At 38.4% G+C, this 19,896-nt stretch overlaps 1 protein-coding gene across 5 annotated transcripts in view; it reads left to right on the top strand.

The window, feature by feature from the left end:
* LOC122793310 (protein RUFY3-like) overlaps positions 1-19,896 on the top strand; it is a 1,534,975-nt gene that overhangs the window by 990,734 nt on the left and 524,345 nt on the right. For 3 of the 5 annotated variants that reach the window (XM_044061194.1, XR_006363464.1, XR_006363462.1), the window contains one exon: positions 16,611-16,730. The exons of the other annotated variants lie outside the window; for them this stretch is intronic. In XM_044061194.1, the coding sequence (XP_043917129.1) occupies positions 16,611-16,730 (120 nt within the window). The remainder of the gene's footprint in view (positions 1-16,610; positions 16,731-19,896) is intronic. 5 annotated transcript variants of the gene reach the window in all.

The raw sequence follows: 19,896 nt of genomic DNA, 5'->3' as shown, positions 1-19,896 counted from the left end.
CTGAAGTGCGGTCTTGGAGTTGGTATATTTAAGTAGGGGGGTGTGGGGTTGCAGGGGGGCTTGCATGTAATGTTCAACATTTTGGATGTTCGAATATTTAACATAGACCCAAATATGCAATGTACTCTAGTGCTTAAATTATCTCTACACAAAACAGCCACAGTTGAAAGGTTTAAAAATATTTAATAATAAATACTAAAAACACAAGACAATACTTCTTACTACACAGTGCTAGTCAAGAGTTCAGAGATCACAGAGAAATACTTAAAATAATTCAGTAGTACAGTTCTGACATCACAGAAAACGGTCTAATCTTTCTAGTTTATAGCTATTTCTAAGAGAAAACACACTTCTAAAATAACTTACATATAGAAACAGGCAGAGTGCTGATGAGTTGGATGGTCAAGACAAAAATGCTTAAAGCTCTCTGATTCTCTCTGTTTTTAAAATCACATTCCCGGTTCCCATTACAACATTCTTTACACTTCCCTGGGTTTCCAGGCTAACAGAAACTACATTTACATTCTTAACATCTCCTTTTGTTATCTTGCAGTTGGCCAGGAAGCAGAGCAATAAAAATACACATGCATGTTTAAATCTAGCAATTTAACTCTTGGTTGAAACAATAGAAATAATGTATTCATCTAGCCAGGCCAGAGCCTACTTTAGATCAAACGGTCACAACATGTTTTATTTGGTCAGCAGAGAGCACTGTTGTGACATTTTTTTCAGTTCCACATCTAACATCAGTTTTTCCATTTAAGACAACAAGCCTGTGGTTCACATAAATATTTACAAATGACAGAATTATCTATAAAATTATATCCGGCTAGGCTGGCAGCCTTCACATAGATCAGTTAGGTTGCCAGTGTTTGTACAAATGACTTCTGCCACACTACATTCTATAACTTTGCATATAAGGCTGGTGAGGCTGATGGCCCCATAATTCCATGGGTCTATAGGAGAGTTGCAGTGGCTGATCTCCAGGCATCATGCACAGCCCCATTACATGGGGTGGGACTGAACAGTTTATGTAAAAGTTCAGCCAGTGCATACTTGGCCCCGAAGAGAATGCAGCCTGCTATGTTGTCTGGTCTCATGGAAGTAATCACAAAAGAAAAACTGCCAGTTGTCAGTGTGTAAACCATATTCCCATGCAAGTCTTATTTTTAGCCTTTAACAGGGATTCTATGACTTTTTCCAAGATGATTTCAGGGGAAACTAAATTTTCAGGAGTAGTGGAGCAATTATGTGGATAGATGGGGAAAAGTCCACCCTAATTTTGTCTGTTAGTCTATTGGTTATATCCTTAGGTTCTGACAGCATTATATTATTATTATGGATATGCTCATTTGCATTGGTGGACACTATTGCTTAATTGTTCAAGTTGTTAGTTTCCATCTCATAGGTCTGTATTCCAGCTTCATACTGCTTGCTTCTTTGAACATGTGACCTTTGTTCTACTACTCTTAACTTTATCACATGTTGTTACATGATCCTTTCATACTCATTTGTAGTCCTCACTGGCTCTTTAGTAATATTCGTTACAATATATGGGGTGTAGACAGGCATATGCTATGTATGCCAAAGCATTCATATTTACTTTTTTTGTGCATAAATGTGTACTGTAGTTTAAAGCTCTTTTTAAACATGCATACCTGTCTAATTTATGATCATGTAAGTTTGTTAAATCACTTTTTCAGAATGCCTCTGCCTAATTTTTTTTCCTTAAGTTTTTCATTTCAGGAGGTATTTTTTGCGGGGGGAAAGCTATACTTCTGGAGTAAGGAGGGCTACCTTCTAAAAGCTGGTGTGCAGTTATACAGTTTTTAAAAATTTTGCTTTGTGTCCCTGTTACAAGACTGCACTGCTTGTTTTACATGTACGCAGTTATGATTCCTTCATAAAATTCACCTACCTTGTTGAATTACTCTAGAACAGAAGCTTGTGACAGTCATCCTAAATCTCTTCACTGCTCTTGTATTCATGGCTTTACATTTTAACATTTGTCTTCCTTTATCTGCTGCCATTTGTGTTGTCCTTGTCTGAGCAATATTATGTAGCTCTGATTAGGGTCTCCTGTCTTGGTCTTTTCTGGGTCTTCTCTCTGTCTTTGTTAATGCACAGATTTTTGGCCTTCACACTTGATCTTGAAGGCCATGTGTTCTAGTGTAGTCAGTCCAAGGGTACAATGTCCCATGCTATTCCAGTACCTCCATGATAAATGTACCAGGCCATGTTTATGCACTGTGATGTTTAACTTAATAGTGCTAGCACTTTTAGAGAATGACACTGCTTCTCGTCCGTGAGCTGGGACAAAGATCTACTTTTTAATTTGTGGGAAGCTTGTGATATATTACTTCACATTTGCATGGAAAGTGTAGTTGTAAGACGAGGACATTTTGGGAGTTTAGATCTGTTACAGTTTACTCCTGTGTCAGTACCTTCTTGTATTTGATATTAAATAGCAATGTGGTTATAGAAAACAAACTTTCAAATGCATCTGCTAAATTTTGAAGCCTTTCTTTCTTAGCTAAGCTAAGTGTAGTTGATCTATCTACTTGGAAGATCTAGTTCTCATATTCATAGAGTTAATGCTTTGCAGCAGAAATGTGCATACAGTAGCATAAAAAAAACAAAACACTGAGCTACCTATATATATATATATATATATATATATATATATATATATATATATAGTATATATACCTATGATATATTTAAGAATATCAATATTAAAACATCCATCAATAAATAAATCTCCAAGAAACAGTTTGCAGTTCTGAAAAGACTTGATATTTGACAAGATATCGGTAATTTTTACTGGGGCATGAAGCCCTAACATGGAGCTAAATGATGATGATCTGATTATGATCTGGAAATAGACAAACAGAGAGGAAAGGAGAGAGGTGAACAGATATTGTTTTACTTTGTCTCTCAGTAAGGGGAGAGGTGGTGAACGACAATGTCACAGGAGCCCTTTTAGATTAACACATTCTCAGAGAAGACTGGATACCTCTGGAGGAACTACTGTTTCACAAGGTGGTAGGGCTGTCTAAGGGATGGGACTATCTATGGAAGTCAGCAACATTTCTACATCACACTTACTAGTCCTGGGCACTTTTGGTGACACATTTCCACATCATACTTACTAGTCCTGGGCACTTTTTGTGACACATTTCCACATCGTACTTACTAGTCCTGGGCACTTTTTGTGACACATTTCCACATCGTACTTACTAGTCCTGGGCACTTTTTGTGACACATTTCCACATCGTACTTACTAGTCCTGGGCACTTTTTGTGACACAATTCCGCATTGTACTTACTAGTCCTGGGCACTTTTTGTGTCACATTTCCACATCGTACTTACTAGTCCTGGGCACTTTTTGTGACACATTTCCACATCGTACTTACTAGTCCTGGGCACTTTTTGTGACACATTTCCACATCGTACTTACTAGTCCTGGAGCACATTTTGTGACATAACATTTGCACACTGCACTCACTAGTCCTGGATCACTTTTTGTGACACATTTCCATGCTGCACTCACTAGTCCTGGAGCACTTTTTGTGACACAACATTTCTACATTGCACCTACTAGTCCTGGAGCACATTTTGTGACACAACATTTTCACATCGTACTTACTAGTCCTGGAGTACATTTTGTGACATAACATTTCCACATCGTACTTACTAGTCCTGGGCACTTTTTGTGACATATTTCCACATCGCACCTACTAGTCCTGGAGCACATTTTGTGACACAACATTTCCACATTGCACTCACTAGTCCTGGGCACTTTTTGTGACATAACATTTCCACATCGCACTCACTAGTCCTGGGCACTTTTTGTGACACATCATTTCCACACTGCACTCACTAGTCCTGGAGCACTTTTTGTGACATACATGGAGCTCTTGTCATACTTTGTGTGTGATGTGCAGCACCTTGTCAACTGGCCAGAAGATTAGCAGACCTGAAACCATATAAAATAAGGAAAAAATAGCTTTGTATCTTAGCTCTCAAATAATCAGGGACAAATCCAGAAATAATTATGGACAATCACTTTTAAAATATCATAAGTATTATTAACTTGAGATATTGACATATTAAGAGAATATGAATTAATATACATTTTCTGAAGTAAAAGAAGTTTATAATTCTAATTATTGGCATTGTTTATTAAACATAATTCAACACCTTTTCTCCAAAAATCACCAGTCATAGGAGGGATTAAGAAGGACAAAGCTAAATTTATAGTTAAATTAAGGAACATCCTGAAAATCAGGGACAGGCTGACTGGTATGCTTGCTATGTAGGAATTTCTGATGTCTTGGTCAGTATCACCATAGAGACTCTGAGTATCGCATCACTGAGACGTCTTACTCTGTTAAATTTTGTTAAAATGACAGGAATGCTGTAGTTGATTTGACAATTTTAAACAAAACTGTACCGAAGTGTTTGTCAAAAGCTTGAATGTCTCTCTCTTTCATGAACTTAAGTTGAGAATAGAATTTGTCAGTACAATGCATGGCTGATATTTATATGTTTATTTTTAAGTTGTATCACTAATTTACTCTATTCTGTTTCATATTTCTTCTACTGTTTTAAATATTATTTCACTATATTCATTAAAGTTAAGCTTTTTAAGTGCTTACACTGTATCACTGAACTTGCAAGGTTTTAACCTTAGCAGAAAATATCCCTGTGAGCTAGTTTGGTTAATTGTTATATTACACATACTGCACTGCTTTTCCCAGACAAATGTAATATCAGATTGTAAGGTATTCATGCTACAGAAAAGGGTTTATATCTGACCACAAAACACATGTAAGGTAATAGACTGGACTCACAATGAGAAAGTTTCTAGTAGTTTAGTGCAGAGCATGAAGCCTATGAGATGCTAATGAGCTTCATCTGATAGTCCTGGGTTTGTATCCCTTAGGCTTCATTTACCATCTGTTTGACTCTGAGCAGCTCACTTAAACAGGTGGTGCTCCCAGGACACCTCTGAAAATGGGCTAATGGGCTCACCTGATTAGGAAACAAATAAATAAAATCACTTACACACAAATATGTTCTGTGATCCCAAAGGAAATTTACAGATCCTAGTGTAGCCACCACCTCTGGACCAAACTTTCACTACAGGTCAAGCAGAGTAGCACAGATAATTGGATAGGCACCCTCAAATTCTCACCCATGTGTCTTGTATTCTCCTCCCCAAGGTTGGGTATAACTTTTGAATACGTTTTTTTACTAGGCTTGCAATGGTCTGCAGAGTGAGTGAGTGCCTAGTACTTTTGAATTTATGAGCCTTGTTTGTCTGCCAGTCAAATATTGCACTTTGAGGTTAGGCACTATGAAAGTAGAAGCCTCATATCTGGATGTTTGCATCTTTTCCTTCTGACCCTTCCAAACACCAATGGACTTCAGAATCACTCACCGTAATATTAGCAGCCTTCCCTTGTTGCCTAAATTAGAATTCCAGTTTATTTGTAGTATGGACTGTACAATTTCACTTTAGCTTATTCTTGCCAGAATGCCTATTTGTTGCATAGAGAAAACAGATGAAATAAAGAACATCTGAACAATTTGCTATGAGGAAGGATTCCTACAAAGTTTAGTAGCTGTTTATAAACTTCTAACATGCAGCATAAGGTCATAAGGTGACATATTGTCATATTACATGAAAATGGTAAAAGTAAAACATTCCATACAACCAGGTCTCCAAGCAATAAGAGGTAACATTCTCACAGTGCTCCCATATACAGAGTTTTGCTTTCACAGCCCTCTTGTTTATTCTCAAGTTCTTTAAAAGTGCACTATACAGAAAATAAGTCAACACTATTTGCTTCAGTCTTCATTATTTTCAATTTGGTATTGTGTGTTGTCAGCTCTTTGTCTTAACATTGTCAGTTGTTCCCTAGATCCTATAATGCAAAGCATTATGGGAAAAATACCATTTGCAAAAATTCTAATTATCTTATTTATACAAGGCAAATAAATCTGAAGGTCATGTCTGTCTTGACAGATATCATCCTGAAGATGTAACACCCCCCAACACACTTCCCCCTCACTTACAGGAGGGAAAATGTGTGAAGACAGGGATGAACTTGCAGGTACCCATCAAAAAAGTCAGGATTGGTCTTGAAGGAAGTAAGGGTGTCACTCTGCTTAACAAGTTTGTTCCAGAGATGGGGCACCACTGAGTAATAATTATATGCCTTCAATATGTTTTATTTATGTGTTGGTGGAGCTTCAGATACTTAGTTTGGCTGTTTTTCTCAAGATTCATTCTGTGAAGGTATAAGATAAAATAATGGATATCTTATACCTTCACAGAATGAATCTTAAGAAAAACAGCCAAGCTAAGTATTTGAAGCTCCACCAACACATAAAAAAAACATGTTGAAGGCATAGAAACCACTGAGTAATAATTCTATTCCTTCAATATGTTTTATTTATGTGTTGGTGGAGCTTCAAATACTTAGTTTGGCTGTTTTTCTCAAGATTCATTCTGTGAAGGTATAAGATATCCATTATTTATTTATTGATGTCTGACTGGGCACAGATAACCCTTTTTTAGCAGAGGCCCTATGAAAAAAAATCCAAGGTTTCATATTTAATGCAATCAATATTTACAGTATCAAATGTTATAATGCAGTTTCAGTGAATATATAGCATAATAGTCAATATAATAACATTTGATTTGATATTCAAAAACATTACATTTACAAGCATTGTATTGAGACTTTACAGCTAAAAGCATGGTGTATAAGACAGGTAGGAATAATTTAAGTAATACATAGAGTGAGGTATTAGAGGGGGATAAGCAAGTTTAAGTGTTAACAGAGAAGTAGTGATAGAATAGTACTTTGGTTGTGCAAATTAATAGTAGGTATTGTAGTTGAAGTAGCACAATAACGTTAGCTATTAGAAGGGGATACACAAGTTAAGTGATTTAGTGCTTTAAAAGGCGCTATAAGAAAGGTGATGGAGGCTGTTAGAGAGCTGTCCCAGATGAGGAACAGGAAGGGACAAAGCCAGTGAGGTATGTGATGACATGGATGTTAGTAAGTTTCTTTTACTCTTCATATAAAGAGGTGCTATAACTGGGCAAAAGCAAAACCAATACCTAAAGAATAAACAACCCAACACACTACTAGAGTACAAACAGCTTTGCAACAAGTTAAAGAAATTAGTAATTAGAGACCATAAATCCTACTACACAAACCTCCAATCAGAACACTCCTCCAACCCAAAAATGTTCTGGAATACTATATCCTCCCTCATGATAAAAACAATCTTTGTCCCAACTCCAACCTCTCCGACCTAGATATAGCCACATCTTTCAACTACTTCTTTGTGGACTGTACATCCAAACTAACCTCCAGCTTCCCTCAACCCCCTCCTGGTACATCACCTCCACTCACCACCTCTCCCTCAGTCAACACCATCATCCCACTACTTTCACTCTCAACCCCATCCCCACTAGCACAATACAAAAACTTCTCCTACAGCTACAACTCTGCCATAATGCACCAGATAATATACCTTCATCCTTCCTCAAACTATCAGCCAGCTGCTTAGCCCTTCCAGTCTCCATTCTAATAAACAGATCCATACAAGAATCCTATGTCCATTCAATTTGGAAACATGTCTTCATTATTCCAACCACAAAGGAGGGAAAAATAACGACATTACTAACTTCGGACCTATTGCCATCCTCTCCCCAGTCTCTAAAATCCTCAAGAAATGCATTTGTGCACAACTTGTGCCACACCTAACTCATAACAACCTCCTTACCCCCACCCAACATGGTTTTCGCCCAGGACACAGTACCATCACAACACTTCTCTCCTTCCTAGAATGTATCAACCATGCCCGTGACTCTGGAAAATTCATAAATAGCCTTTTCCTTGACTTATCCAAAGCCTTCGATACAGTATCCCACCCACCCTATCCTACTGTCCCAACTTTCCTATCTCAATCTATCCCACTCTACAACATGTAGGTTTGCCAGCTACCTCGCTGATAGGAGGCAAGCTGTAAAATGGAAATCTTCTACCTCCCCTTTCCTTCACACCCCAACCAGCATTCCCCAAGGCTTGGTCCTTGTCCCCCTGCTCTTCAATATATTCATTAACAACTTCCAGTATGTAGATGAATCCTCCATCATCTGCACTGCTGACCAGCTGCACTCCACCCTGCAGCAAAAGACCCAATCTGCATTCACATAAACAGAAAAATGGATGCAGAACAGCCACCTTGCCCTGAATCCAAACAAAACAAAACTAATGATCTTTACCCCCTCCAGAACCTCAGTATCTGACAACATCTCCTTCTCAATACTTATCCAAAATAACACCCCAATTGTGACAGTTTCACACACTAAACTCTTTGGTATCATCATCAACTATCAACTGAAATTTGATATTCATATTCAAACAGCCATAAAAAAAACCCCACCAAAAGCTTGGTCTTCTATATCAACACAATCGCTACCTGACTCCCTCCACTAGAAAGACCTTAGACTCCTCCTGCCTTCTCCCCTCTTTAATATATGGGCCTACAGTCCAAACTAAACTCCTGCTTCAATAAAATATGTAAATTTGCAGCCAACTTCAGAAACTCTTCCCACCATTGCAGCTCCCTCCAATCTCTTCAATGGTTAGAATTTCCTAAGTACCTGAACTTGCTGAAGTTCACCACAGCCCATAAACTTGTGTTCAACCCATCCAAATGCCCCGCTGTCTCCTCTGCCTTAACCCCCTACATCCCTAACCACTCTCTCAGATCAGAAAATCAAAATCTTGTACAAATCCATAAGCCTTCCCAGCCACCTGGGCAATTACTACTGTCATACTCCATAGCCAAACTATGAAACTCCCATCCCTATGCAATATCCCAAATCACACCAAATTCAAATCCCTTCTACACTCCCACCTTTCTACAAACTGTATATGTTCCTGCTCATCACCTACTTGATCCCCCACTACCCCTCTCTCACCCCAACCTTTTTCTCTCCACCTAGCAACGTTCTACTCATCCTAATCTCTAACTGCACAAAAAAAATAAAAAAGTTTCTCCTAATATTTATTTAGCTTAACTATGGACAATTATGTAATCTGTGCACTACTATTTTGCTATTCATTGTTTATACATCATATTATTGTATATGTATATATATATATATATATATATATATATATACTTATCAATTTCTAGTATATTAAAATTGAGGAGCCTTATTAGTCCCAAGTGGAGTTCCCAGTCATCACATCAAATCAAAATAAAATAAAATAAATAAATAAAATAAATGTTATCAGACACACACACACACACACACACACACACACACACACACACACACACACACACATGCACACAGATAAATACGTTTTATTTAGTTATATAATCGGGGCTAGTTATGCTATAGCATGCCTCTTAGCCTATCAAAAGCATACATACCTAAATACTACAATGCCTTTTTTCTTTCCTTAGTTTGGTCGCTACCCATGAGACAAACACATCAGAAGTGTCTTATAAAGCTAAGGATTTTGTAACAACACTGAAGTCTCACCTTAATATAGAAGAAACACTCCGGAGTATTGAACACCATGAACCAGTTTAATGAACTTCAAAACCAACTCAAAACACAGTATTGTTAACCGCTTTTCGTCTGGTAGAATCACCGGACTACTTCAAACAAGTACAAAAAGCAAACACCTTGTTAAAAATACAAACCAAGCCACTCCCTCTTATAATGTACCCAGTCAGATTCTACATGCATCAAGTGACAATTAATACTTTAAATAAAAAGGAAAGTGACAATGAATTAAGAACCCCCACTCTCAAATTGAAACTGATGACAATGAAAAAGGGGAAAATATTTAAAAATCTTTCTAAGAAATGACGTTTTAAAGTACAGTCTGTTAAATTACAACTAAAAAATTCCTACTATTTTAAAAGAAGATAAGTGTGTTTCACTTGTATGTTTATATATATATATATATATATATATATATATATATATATATATATATATATTTACTTAACTTAGTGAATTCACCACCTTTAAAGTTAAAACTACTCAATTCTAGAAATCTATCTAATGAGGCTCCTCAAATTAGTGTATAGCACTTATATGTTTATACATATGCAAACTTAACTTAATAAATTCCCAACCTTTAAAATAAAGATTACTCATTATTAGAAAAACTATCTAATAAGGCTCCTCAATTTTAATATACTAGAAATTGATGCAACCTCATTAAGCCCTGTTCTTCTACTAGAGTCCAAGTACAATTGCCACAATACCTCCTGTCTTTCCAATAATAAACCAAAAGCCCCTCCTGTAACATCCGTCACAATCTGGTTAATAACCCTGAAAATAAAGGAGTGACCTGGGTTACTACTACAGTGTCTTGCCAAAGTGTTAACATTACTAGCTTTCGCTGTACTGTAAACATGTTCGTAGACCCTCTCCTTTAATTTTCTATCGGTCTTGCCAATATAAAAAGAAGGCTATGACTGACATTGGACAAGATAGACCACTGACCTAGTATTGCAGTTAAACCTTCCATTAACCGTAAACGTTTCTCCTCGGATTGAAAAAGTGGAGCCAGAAGCCATATGTCTACAAAGGTTACAAGCCTCACATTTGTACATACCCTTTGTCTGCATAATCACTTGCCTAGGCTGTTCCACCAATGCTTTCAAGTTTTTACCTGTCTTAAAAAAATGGTGGAAATTGAAAAAAGGGTAATTGTGAGGTGGAGTTCAGGGAAGAGTTAAGACAGGCACTGGGTGGCAGTGAAGAGTTACCAAATATCTGGGTAACTACAACAGAGCTAGTAAGGGAGATGGCTAGAAAGGTGCTTGGTATGACATCTGGACAGAGGAGGGGCGACAAGGAGACATGGTGGTGGAATGAGGAAGTACAGGAGAGTATAAAGAGAAAGAGGTTGGCAAAGAAGAAGTGGGATTGTCAGAGAGATGAAGAAAGTAGACAGGAGTATAAGGAGATGAGGTGCATGGCAAAGAGAAAGGTGGTGAAGGCTAAGGATAAGGCAAATGAAAAGTTGTATGAAAGGTTGGACACTAAGGAGGGAGAAAAGGACCTGTTCTGATTGGCTAAATAGAGGGACCGAGCTAGGAAAGATGTGCAGCAGGTAAGGGTGATAAAGGATAATGAGGGAAACATACTCACAAGTGAGGAGAGTGTGTTGAGGAGATGGAAAGAGTACTTTGAGGGGTTGATGAATGAAGAGAATGAGAGGGAGAGAAGGTTGGATGATGTGGGGGTAGTGAATCATGAAGTGCAATGGATTAGCAAGGAGGAAGTAAGGATAGCTATGAAGAGGATGAAGAATGGAAAGGCTGTTGGTCCAGATGACATACCTGTGGAAGCATGGAGATGTTTAGGTGACATGGCAGTGGAGTTTTTAACCAGATTGTGTAATGAAATTTTGAAAATTGAGAGGATGCCTGAGGAATGAAGGAAAAGTGTTTTGGTACCGATTTTTAAGAATAAGGGTGATGTGCAGAGCTGTAGTAACTACAGAGGGATTAAATTAATCAGTCACAGCATGAAGTTATGGGTAGTGGAAGTTAGTTTAAGAAGGGACATGATGATTAGTGATCAGCAGTATGGTTTCATGCCGGGAAAGAGCACTACAGATGTGATGTTTGCTCTGAGAGTGTTGATGGAAAAGTACAGAGAAGGTCAGAAGGAGTTGCATTGTGTTTTTGTAGACTTAGAGAAAGCATATGACAGGATACCTAGAGAAGAGTTGTGGTATTGTATGAGGAAGTCGGGAGTGTCAGAGAAGTATATAAGAGTGGTACAGGATATGTACAAGGGTAGTGTGACAGCGGTGAGGTCTGCGGTGGGAGTGACGGATGCGTTTAAGGTGGAGGTGAGATTATATCAAGGATCAGCTCTGAGCCCTTTCTTATTTGCAATGCTGATGGACAGGTTGACAGATAAGATCAGACAGGAGACCCCGTGGAGTATGATGTTTGCAGATGACATTGTGATCTGTAGTGAGAGTAGGGAATAGGTGGAAGAGACCCTGGAGAGATGGAGATATGCTCTAGAGGGAAGAGGAATAAAGTTCAGCAGGACTAAGACAGAATATATGTGTGTGAATGAGAGAGAGGACAGAGGAATGGTGAAGATGCAAGGAGTAGAGGTGGCAAAGGTGGATGAGTTGAAATACTTGGGATCAATAGTTCAGAGTAATGATGAGTGTGGAAGAGAGGTGAAGAGGAGAGTACAGGCAGTATGGAGTGGGTAGAGAAGAGTATCAGAAGTGATTTGTGACATTCGAGTACCAGTAAGAGTGAAAGGGAAGGTCTACAAGAGGGTAGTGAGACCAGCTATGTTATATGGGTTGGAGACAGTGGCATTGACAAAAAGGCAGGAGTTAGAGCTAGACGTGGCAGAGTTAAAGATGTTAAGATTTGCACTGGGTGTGATGAGGGTGGACAGGATTAGGAATAAGTATATTAGAGGGTCAGCCCAGGTTGGAAGGTTTGGAGACAAAGCCAGAGAAGCAAGGTTACGTTGGTTTGGACATGTGCTGAGGAGGAATTCTGAGTATATTGAGAAAAAGATGCTAAGGATGAAGCTACCAGGTAACAGGAAAAGAGGAAGGCCTAAGATAAGGTTTATGGATGTGGTGAGAGAGGACCTGTACATGGTTGGTATGACAGAGCAAGATGCAGAGGACAGGAAGAAATGGAAACAGATGATCTGCTGTGGCGACCTCTAACAGGAACAGCCGAAAGAAGATGATGACCTCTCTTAAAAATCACCATAGGTTTTACCCCTAATTTAGCCACAAATTCCTCCTGTGTTGAAAATATCCTCTGATTTTTAAGCAGGATGCTTCTTATATTATAAGCATCACTGCTAAATTGGGTAATAAAGCTGGTACCATAGTCTTCAGAACAGATAGCCACATCCATGTTTCCATTTGTAAAAGAACCGTAAATGTTGACAGTATTTTCTGTATTTTCTACTACTCTTGGTAAGCTCAAAATAGGTTTGTACACCCCTTTTCCCATTTTCTCTTGAACCTCCTTGATAATTTCATCTACAAAATCAGCGGGGTACCCTCTATTTAAAAACACAAGTCTCAACACTCCACATTCCTCCTTAAAATGTGTTTCCAAAGTTGTCATCTTTGTGGCACGAACAAGTTGCCTCTTCATCAGTGATTTTTTCTGGTGAAGGGGATGGGAACTGGTGAAGTGCAACATAGTATTCGAGTATGTCTCTTTACGTTGAATACCAGCTATGTAACCCCCTAATACATACTCCTTCACCAATAGTACATCTAAGTAAGAAATGCTATCCTCTTTAAAGGAACTAGTAAATTAAAAAAAAATCTGTTGATGAGTTGAATACATTTACCAACTCATTAGCTGCTAAAACATTACCCTGAAAAGGATAAACACATCATCCAAAAACCTTGTGTAAAAACAGATATTCTGCATAATCTTGCAATTGTTGAATACATAATGGGCTTCCCAGTTGGCCATCGTTAAATTAGCCACACTGGCCCCACAAGGGGAGACCATTACTACTCCCACCTGCTGTAAATAAATTTCACCATCAAACATAAAGTTTTTGCTCTGGATGAGGTCCAAAAGTTCTTTGACTATTTTAATTTCTCTGTCCGGAGCCCCATGGTACCTCATCCTTTCAACTACCCACTCAATACCCGTATTGTGAGGTATAGAAAAGTACAAGTCCACTACATCAACAGTTAAAAAATGAACTTCTTTCTCAAAAGTCATGGAATTAATGGCGGCTAAAAGCGACCAAGAGTTTGCATATTTGCCCTTCTTTAAGGACATACGTCTTCAAAATGTTATCTACATATTTCTCATTAGCATAATTAATAGACTGCCTAGCATCAGCTAACACCCTCATCTGTGGATCAGTAGTACATTTATGCAACTTAGGTACCCCAAACAGTGATGGAACCCTGGGTGTTAAAACAGTTAAATAATCAAAAGTGGGTTTGTCTGTCAGGCCTTCAATAAGCATATCATCCAAATAAGACCTGATATCTCTATAAGCCCTGTTCACTTCTTTGATACTTGCTTTTCTATAAATAGAACTATCTAACACTTTTTTCATTCTTACATTATAATCAGAGATATCCATTATAATTAAACCCCCTCCCTTGTCAGGTTTTGACATTCAGAGGGGTAAAGATCTCAAATTATTCAAAGCCAAACATTTCTGATGACTGACGTTTGGCTGTTCTCCCCACTCATCCTTTTTAAACAAGTCCCTTAATTCCAATTCACACAAAGTTTCAAAAATTAATAAACAGGGATGTACAGGAGGGTTGTAAGTACTCAACACTCTCAAATCATTACTTTCCATATTACTGTTACCATACATAAGTTCAAATTAATTTTACATATGTACATTTTTCAGTCAATTAATGTCCCTGGTAAGTTAAACTGGGCCATTCGAACAAACTTAAGGCCCTTAACAAACAGTTCAACCAACAATGAGTCTATTTCAAAACTAGAAAAGTTGAAAATATTAAAGTCACCTGTATTGTTGACTAGCTTTTCAAAGTTTTCCTTGTTTTTTTTCGCGTCCATTAGGGTTCATTACCTCTTCTTCCTGTTGGTATTGTGGTTGCTGTAGTTTTTGTTCGCCCCCCTAGTATTGTAAACCCTCTGGTGATTCCGATTTGTCTCCTGCTGAAAAACCTGCTGCTCATTTAGCTGCTGACAGTTTACATTACCTCGATTATTATTTGTGTTAATGTTAGATGCTCCTGCCGCCCGGTTTCTGACGGCATTCATATTATTTGAACACTGATCGAGTGCTGGTGAAGCCGTTTCATTTACAACTACTCTACTATCAGGACTGGCAGTTACAATCGGCTGCCCTATAGCACTCCTTTGAATTGGGGGAGGCGGGGTTGTGGGCAAGCCGCACCATTTTTGTAATCTGTTAAATCCCGGTTGAGTTTTTTCATTTTCACTTCCATGTTTTTTATCATTTGCTGATCGATGGAGCTGAAAATTCTCTTATAATCATAAAGGTATCTAGAAAAGTCGATGTGAGTTTGAATTTCACTGTCCAAGATACCAATTTCAGATGCCAAACAATTAATCTCTATGTATGTAGAATCTGATTGGGTATATTATAGGAAGGAGTGGCTTGGTTTATATTTTTAACAAGGTGCTTGCTTTTTGTACTTGTCTGAAGAAATCTGGTGATTCTATCGGACTAAAAGTGCTTAACAATACTGTATTTTGAGTTGGTTTTGAAGTTCATTAAATTGGTTCATGGTGCTCGTGGTGTTCAATACTCTGGAGTGTTTCTTTGTTTTTTTTTGTGTTGTTCAACTGCCTTTGTGTCCTTTCACCTTAATATAGGCCTTAATAAGTGTGAAACACTTCTGGAGTTAGAGAAACGTGGCTTGCTGATCTAAGTGCATTATTGAAGATTTGTCATTGTGCATTTAAGAGTTAGTGTGCAGATGAATTATTTTTGTCAGGGGAAACATGCCTGCCTCCCATGATATCTGGATAAAGAGTTGGCAAATATCTTTGTATACCCTTTCTGAGTGTTGTATTCATCTGTTGTGACACCTTTGCGGTTTTGTTTTCTTCCTGACTTTCCTTTCTAAGTGATATCTTTACTATGTCCAGGTACTCTCACGTTTTCCATTACCTACTTTTACCCCACAGGCAGACAGATGTTCCCCTCCACAGCTGTACGTTCTTACCATTTCCCACTTACCTTCTTTCATTTTAGGTCTTCTATCTCCAGCTGCCAAAGAGATGGCCCAGTTGTAGCTAAATGCTTATCCTAGAGTAGCAGAGACAAACTGCTTTACCAAAACATCACAGGCACCGAAGTATACTGTAGTCATATTAATTTATAATTTACAAATAAAGCATACACAGTTTGGCATACAGAAAGTCAAACTCGTACATCAGCAATCTGCAGTGAGTCATATCATCTAAAGCAAGCTGGCATTTTTGCCGTATGGAAAAAGTTAAGTGTCTTGAAAAGTACATGTGCACAATTTCATTCAGCTCAACAAAAAACGTTTAGCTTAAACTGGTTAGTTGCAAAATGGGATCTTATCCTCCAGGTTGTAGCAACCTTGACACTCAACCAGGCAAAACCTCTAGCTCATAGTCACTAATCAAATACAGGCTATTACTAACATTCTAGATCTTCAATCTTACAGTGATATTTCAGGTGCTGTGCTACTGAAATGTTATATCTTGCTATATGTTGTCCATTTACGCTTAAAGAATTATTAACAATTAGAAAGTAAAACATTAAGCTAAATATCTGTAACAGGACATTTGTACATCATTTAATAATTGCAATGCACTGTTTTTATCATTATTAGTATTTTAAGGTAAAAAATGATTTTGTGGCGGAGGGGGGGTGAAAACTAGAAGCCTGTTTCACCTGTCTTTTTCAAGACTTAATCATTTTTTTTGCATAACTCTTACTCTACACGTGTTTTCAATTTTGTCTGAATTTGCTTCACTTCCCCTCCATGACTTATATTTTACCACAAGTTCATGTGGCTCAAATCCAGATTACGACAAGCAGAGAAGGACCGACAAGCAGCCGAAGAGGCAAACAGGCTCTTCAAGTCTGAGTTTGGAGATAAGATTGCCAATCTGCAGCAGGAAGTGGAACAGCTAACAAAGCAACGGTAAAGTCATATTATACACTCCTTTATCACATACTAAAAATAAATTATGGAAAGCAAACTTTGTAACTGGTTTAGCTTTAAACAAAACTAGATGGTGTTAAAAAATCTTTCAGTGGTGGTAGTAAATGCCAAAATAGCAGACAATATGCACTTGAAACCATAAGAATTATTTCATATATATATCTGCATGGATTTCCTATTGAGACCTATGTTCTGAGATATGTGCAGTTATGTTTATTTTATTTTATTTTTAAGAACATGGCTCTATGGCCAGAATCCTTAAACAGCAATCATTTTTCTGAGTAATTGATTTGTGATTATTCATTTCCTTTTGTTGTGAGTTTTTAATGTTTAATATGCTACTCCTTGACAAAGCTTGGAGCACATTATGTTTTTTTTTTTACTTGTAATTTAGAAATAGCTTACTGACTGTTTCCACAAAGTGTAAAATTTGCATTGTGCATATTTTTGCTGTTTTAATGAGCGCGCATTGAGGGATCATTTGGTGTCATGAAATTTTGCTTAAAGCTGAACCACTAGGAATTATTTCATTGGACTCAGGATATATTTCCTTGATGCCTTGCATTTAAGGATATGTGGATTTCTGAAGTAGCCTTAAAGCACTAAGTTTCATTCTTGATAACATATCTTGTAGTAAGTAGTATGCTGTGGTCCACAGCACACACCCTTTCAAAAATGTCATTCAAGTATCTCCTAGTTAAACAGCTGTGCCTGACTATGCAGCAATGTTTGGACAGAATCCCTCTGCCTCTATCTTCTGAAAAAACAACAAATAAGAAAGCAGCTTCACATTTTGTTTTAACAGAGGGCTTTAATAATAACTTCCATGCATACCTCTCAACCTCTTAGAGCAAGAAATATGGACAAACTCAGACATAGAAGTGAGACAAAGGCCCAAAAAGAGGAAACATTTTTAAATATTGCTCTTACAAACTTAGAAAGTTGATAGAATAACAGGTTTGGAATTAGCATGAATTTTCTGAAGGGTATGAAGTCTGAAACTCAAATGTCTGTCATTATTTTCCAACGTCAATCTTTAATGATTTGCCACTAATTTGCCAGAAAAACACAATTTTATGAAGCCGGACCAAAAATATGAGGCAAAAATCTGGACATTCTGTGAAAATCTGTACAGTTGAGAGGTATGCCCAGGCAATATGCAATATGTTAGTGCCTTAAAACGTTTGATTTATTGGTCTAATTGAAAAAAAAAATCTGCTACCATCTCTGTTTATTTCCGAGTACTGCATTGTTGTCTGTGCCACTTGTTCCTGCAGCTATGGACTCTCTTGTTTTACATACCCTGACTGGTGAATCATCGGGTCTATATTATATTTTCGAAAGTTTCAAACATCGAACACCATATGGTCGACACCATATGAGCGATATTTGAAATTTCGAAAATATAATTAAAAAAATAATAAAAAACTATACTTACCTAAACGCTGTAGGCAGGTGGGCAAGCCCTTCTGTGCCCCCCATGTGAGGAGCTGCACCCCCACACCCACACATACTTAAATATTCCTACTCCGAGATCACACTGCATTGAAGTAAAGGGAAAATATTCCCTATGGCGATTGCCATGTTATGCATGCGACGTTTAGACATTTCGACCAATCAGGTTCACTCAATACACGTTCGCCGTTTACAATTTTCGATTACACAATAGGAAACGAATCATCACCACATCCCATACTAGCACAGTCCTGTGGTATCTGCGTGTTTCCATGTACTGCTCTCCTGTATTTAGTAATGATTGTTCCTGTATCCAGAATTATAGCTAGGTCATCTGGTTTCCTGTGTAGATGTTCATCGTGTTACACTGCTGCAGTCATTATACTTGGGTTATCCTGCCATCAGGCGGTTCCCCAGTCAGCCTGAGTTACAAAGTCTTGGTCCGGCGTCGGTTGCTGTCACTTCCTCCCTGATGTCAGTGCGACAGGGGTATATAAGATGCAGCCGACGCCATTTTCTTCAGTCTTTCTTGCCACGCGGTGCCCAAAGCAAAAGCAGTTTGCAAGTGCCGGTCAGCCGACTCCTGAGATTTTCATTCCGAATCCAGAACCGAAGTCTTCTGCAAAGCTAAGTACCCTGTTGGGGAAACTTTTTCTTGCCTCAGACCGATGTCAGTAAAAGTTAATAACTGTATTTCTTGTGGGAAGCAAATACCTCATAAGGATTTCCATTCTTATTGTATCCCATGCCTAGGCCCAGACCACGACATCACTGGTTGTCGGTTTTGTGCTAGGTTTAACAAGCACACTATTAAATGTCGGTTTGATTTTGCCTGACATTACTTTGGCAGAAAATTTAATTAAATCAAGAAAAAAACTGCTCAAGGCTGGAAAATACGAGACCACAGACTAGCGTAACTTCCACTTTATTTTAATTACACCATGCCGTCGGAACTTCCGACGACCGCAATTCATAAAAAGCGCAAAGACAAAGACAGACATCCGAGGCCCAAAACTGACAACGAAGCCTCTTCCAGGCTAGTCACCGGTTCTCTGGTTTTCAGCGAGGTGCCTTCGCAGCCCCTGACGACCGCTTCTGCAGAACCACAGGCAGCCACCGACTGCCTAGTGGAGATGGCTGGGCCATCAGACACACAAGTTTTACAGACTATCGAAACCGACCCTGCAGAAGGATCCGGAGTACATGAACAACCCGCTGCTTCAGAGGGTGTCTTCAGGCCTACTCAGCTAAGCATAAAACCCTCTTCTAAGTCTAAGCCACCTTTAAAAACTAAGAAACAAATACAGTCTCCAGGACAGGCCTCCATGCCTAAGAAACAAATGCTCAAAATGACCGAAGACCTAATCACTCTGATCAGGGGGTCCCATCCCCACCTGATAAAAGGCCTAGACAAGATGCAGACTATGACTCATCCGACCAGGTGCCCATTTCCTCAGATTCATCCTCAGACCTAGGTTATTCTTTACCCCCTTATGAGGATTCTGATGCTGAGGAATCAATTCCATCAGCCTCCCCACCAGAGGATTACTCTTTTAGGGAAACTTTACACACCATGAGGGAGCATTTCCATTGGGAAGGCCAGGATTACTCAGAATCCAAGAAAAGGCTCAGAGAATTCCTACTATTGCATCAGCACAGACCCCTTGCTATTCCGCCAGTGTTAGATATT

Source organism: Protopterus annectens, chromosome 2.part0 (genome assembly GCF_019279795.1).
Source record: "Protopterus annectens isolate FY-2018-M chromosome 2.part0, PAN1.0, whole genome shotgun sequence".
NCBI lineage: Eukaryota > Metazoa > Chordata > Ceratodontiformes > Protopteridae > Protopterus > Protopterus annectens.
This window is presented reverse-complemented; position numbering and strand designations above follow the sequence as displayed.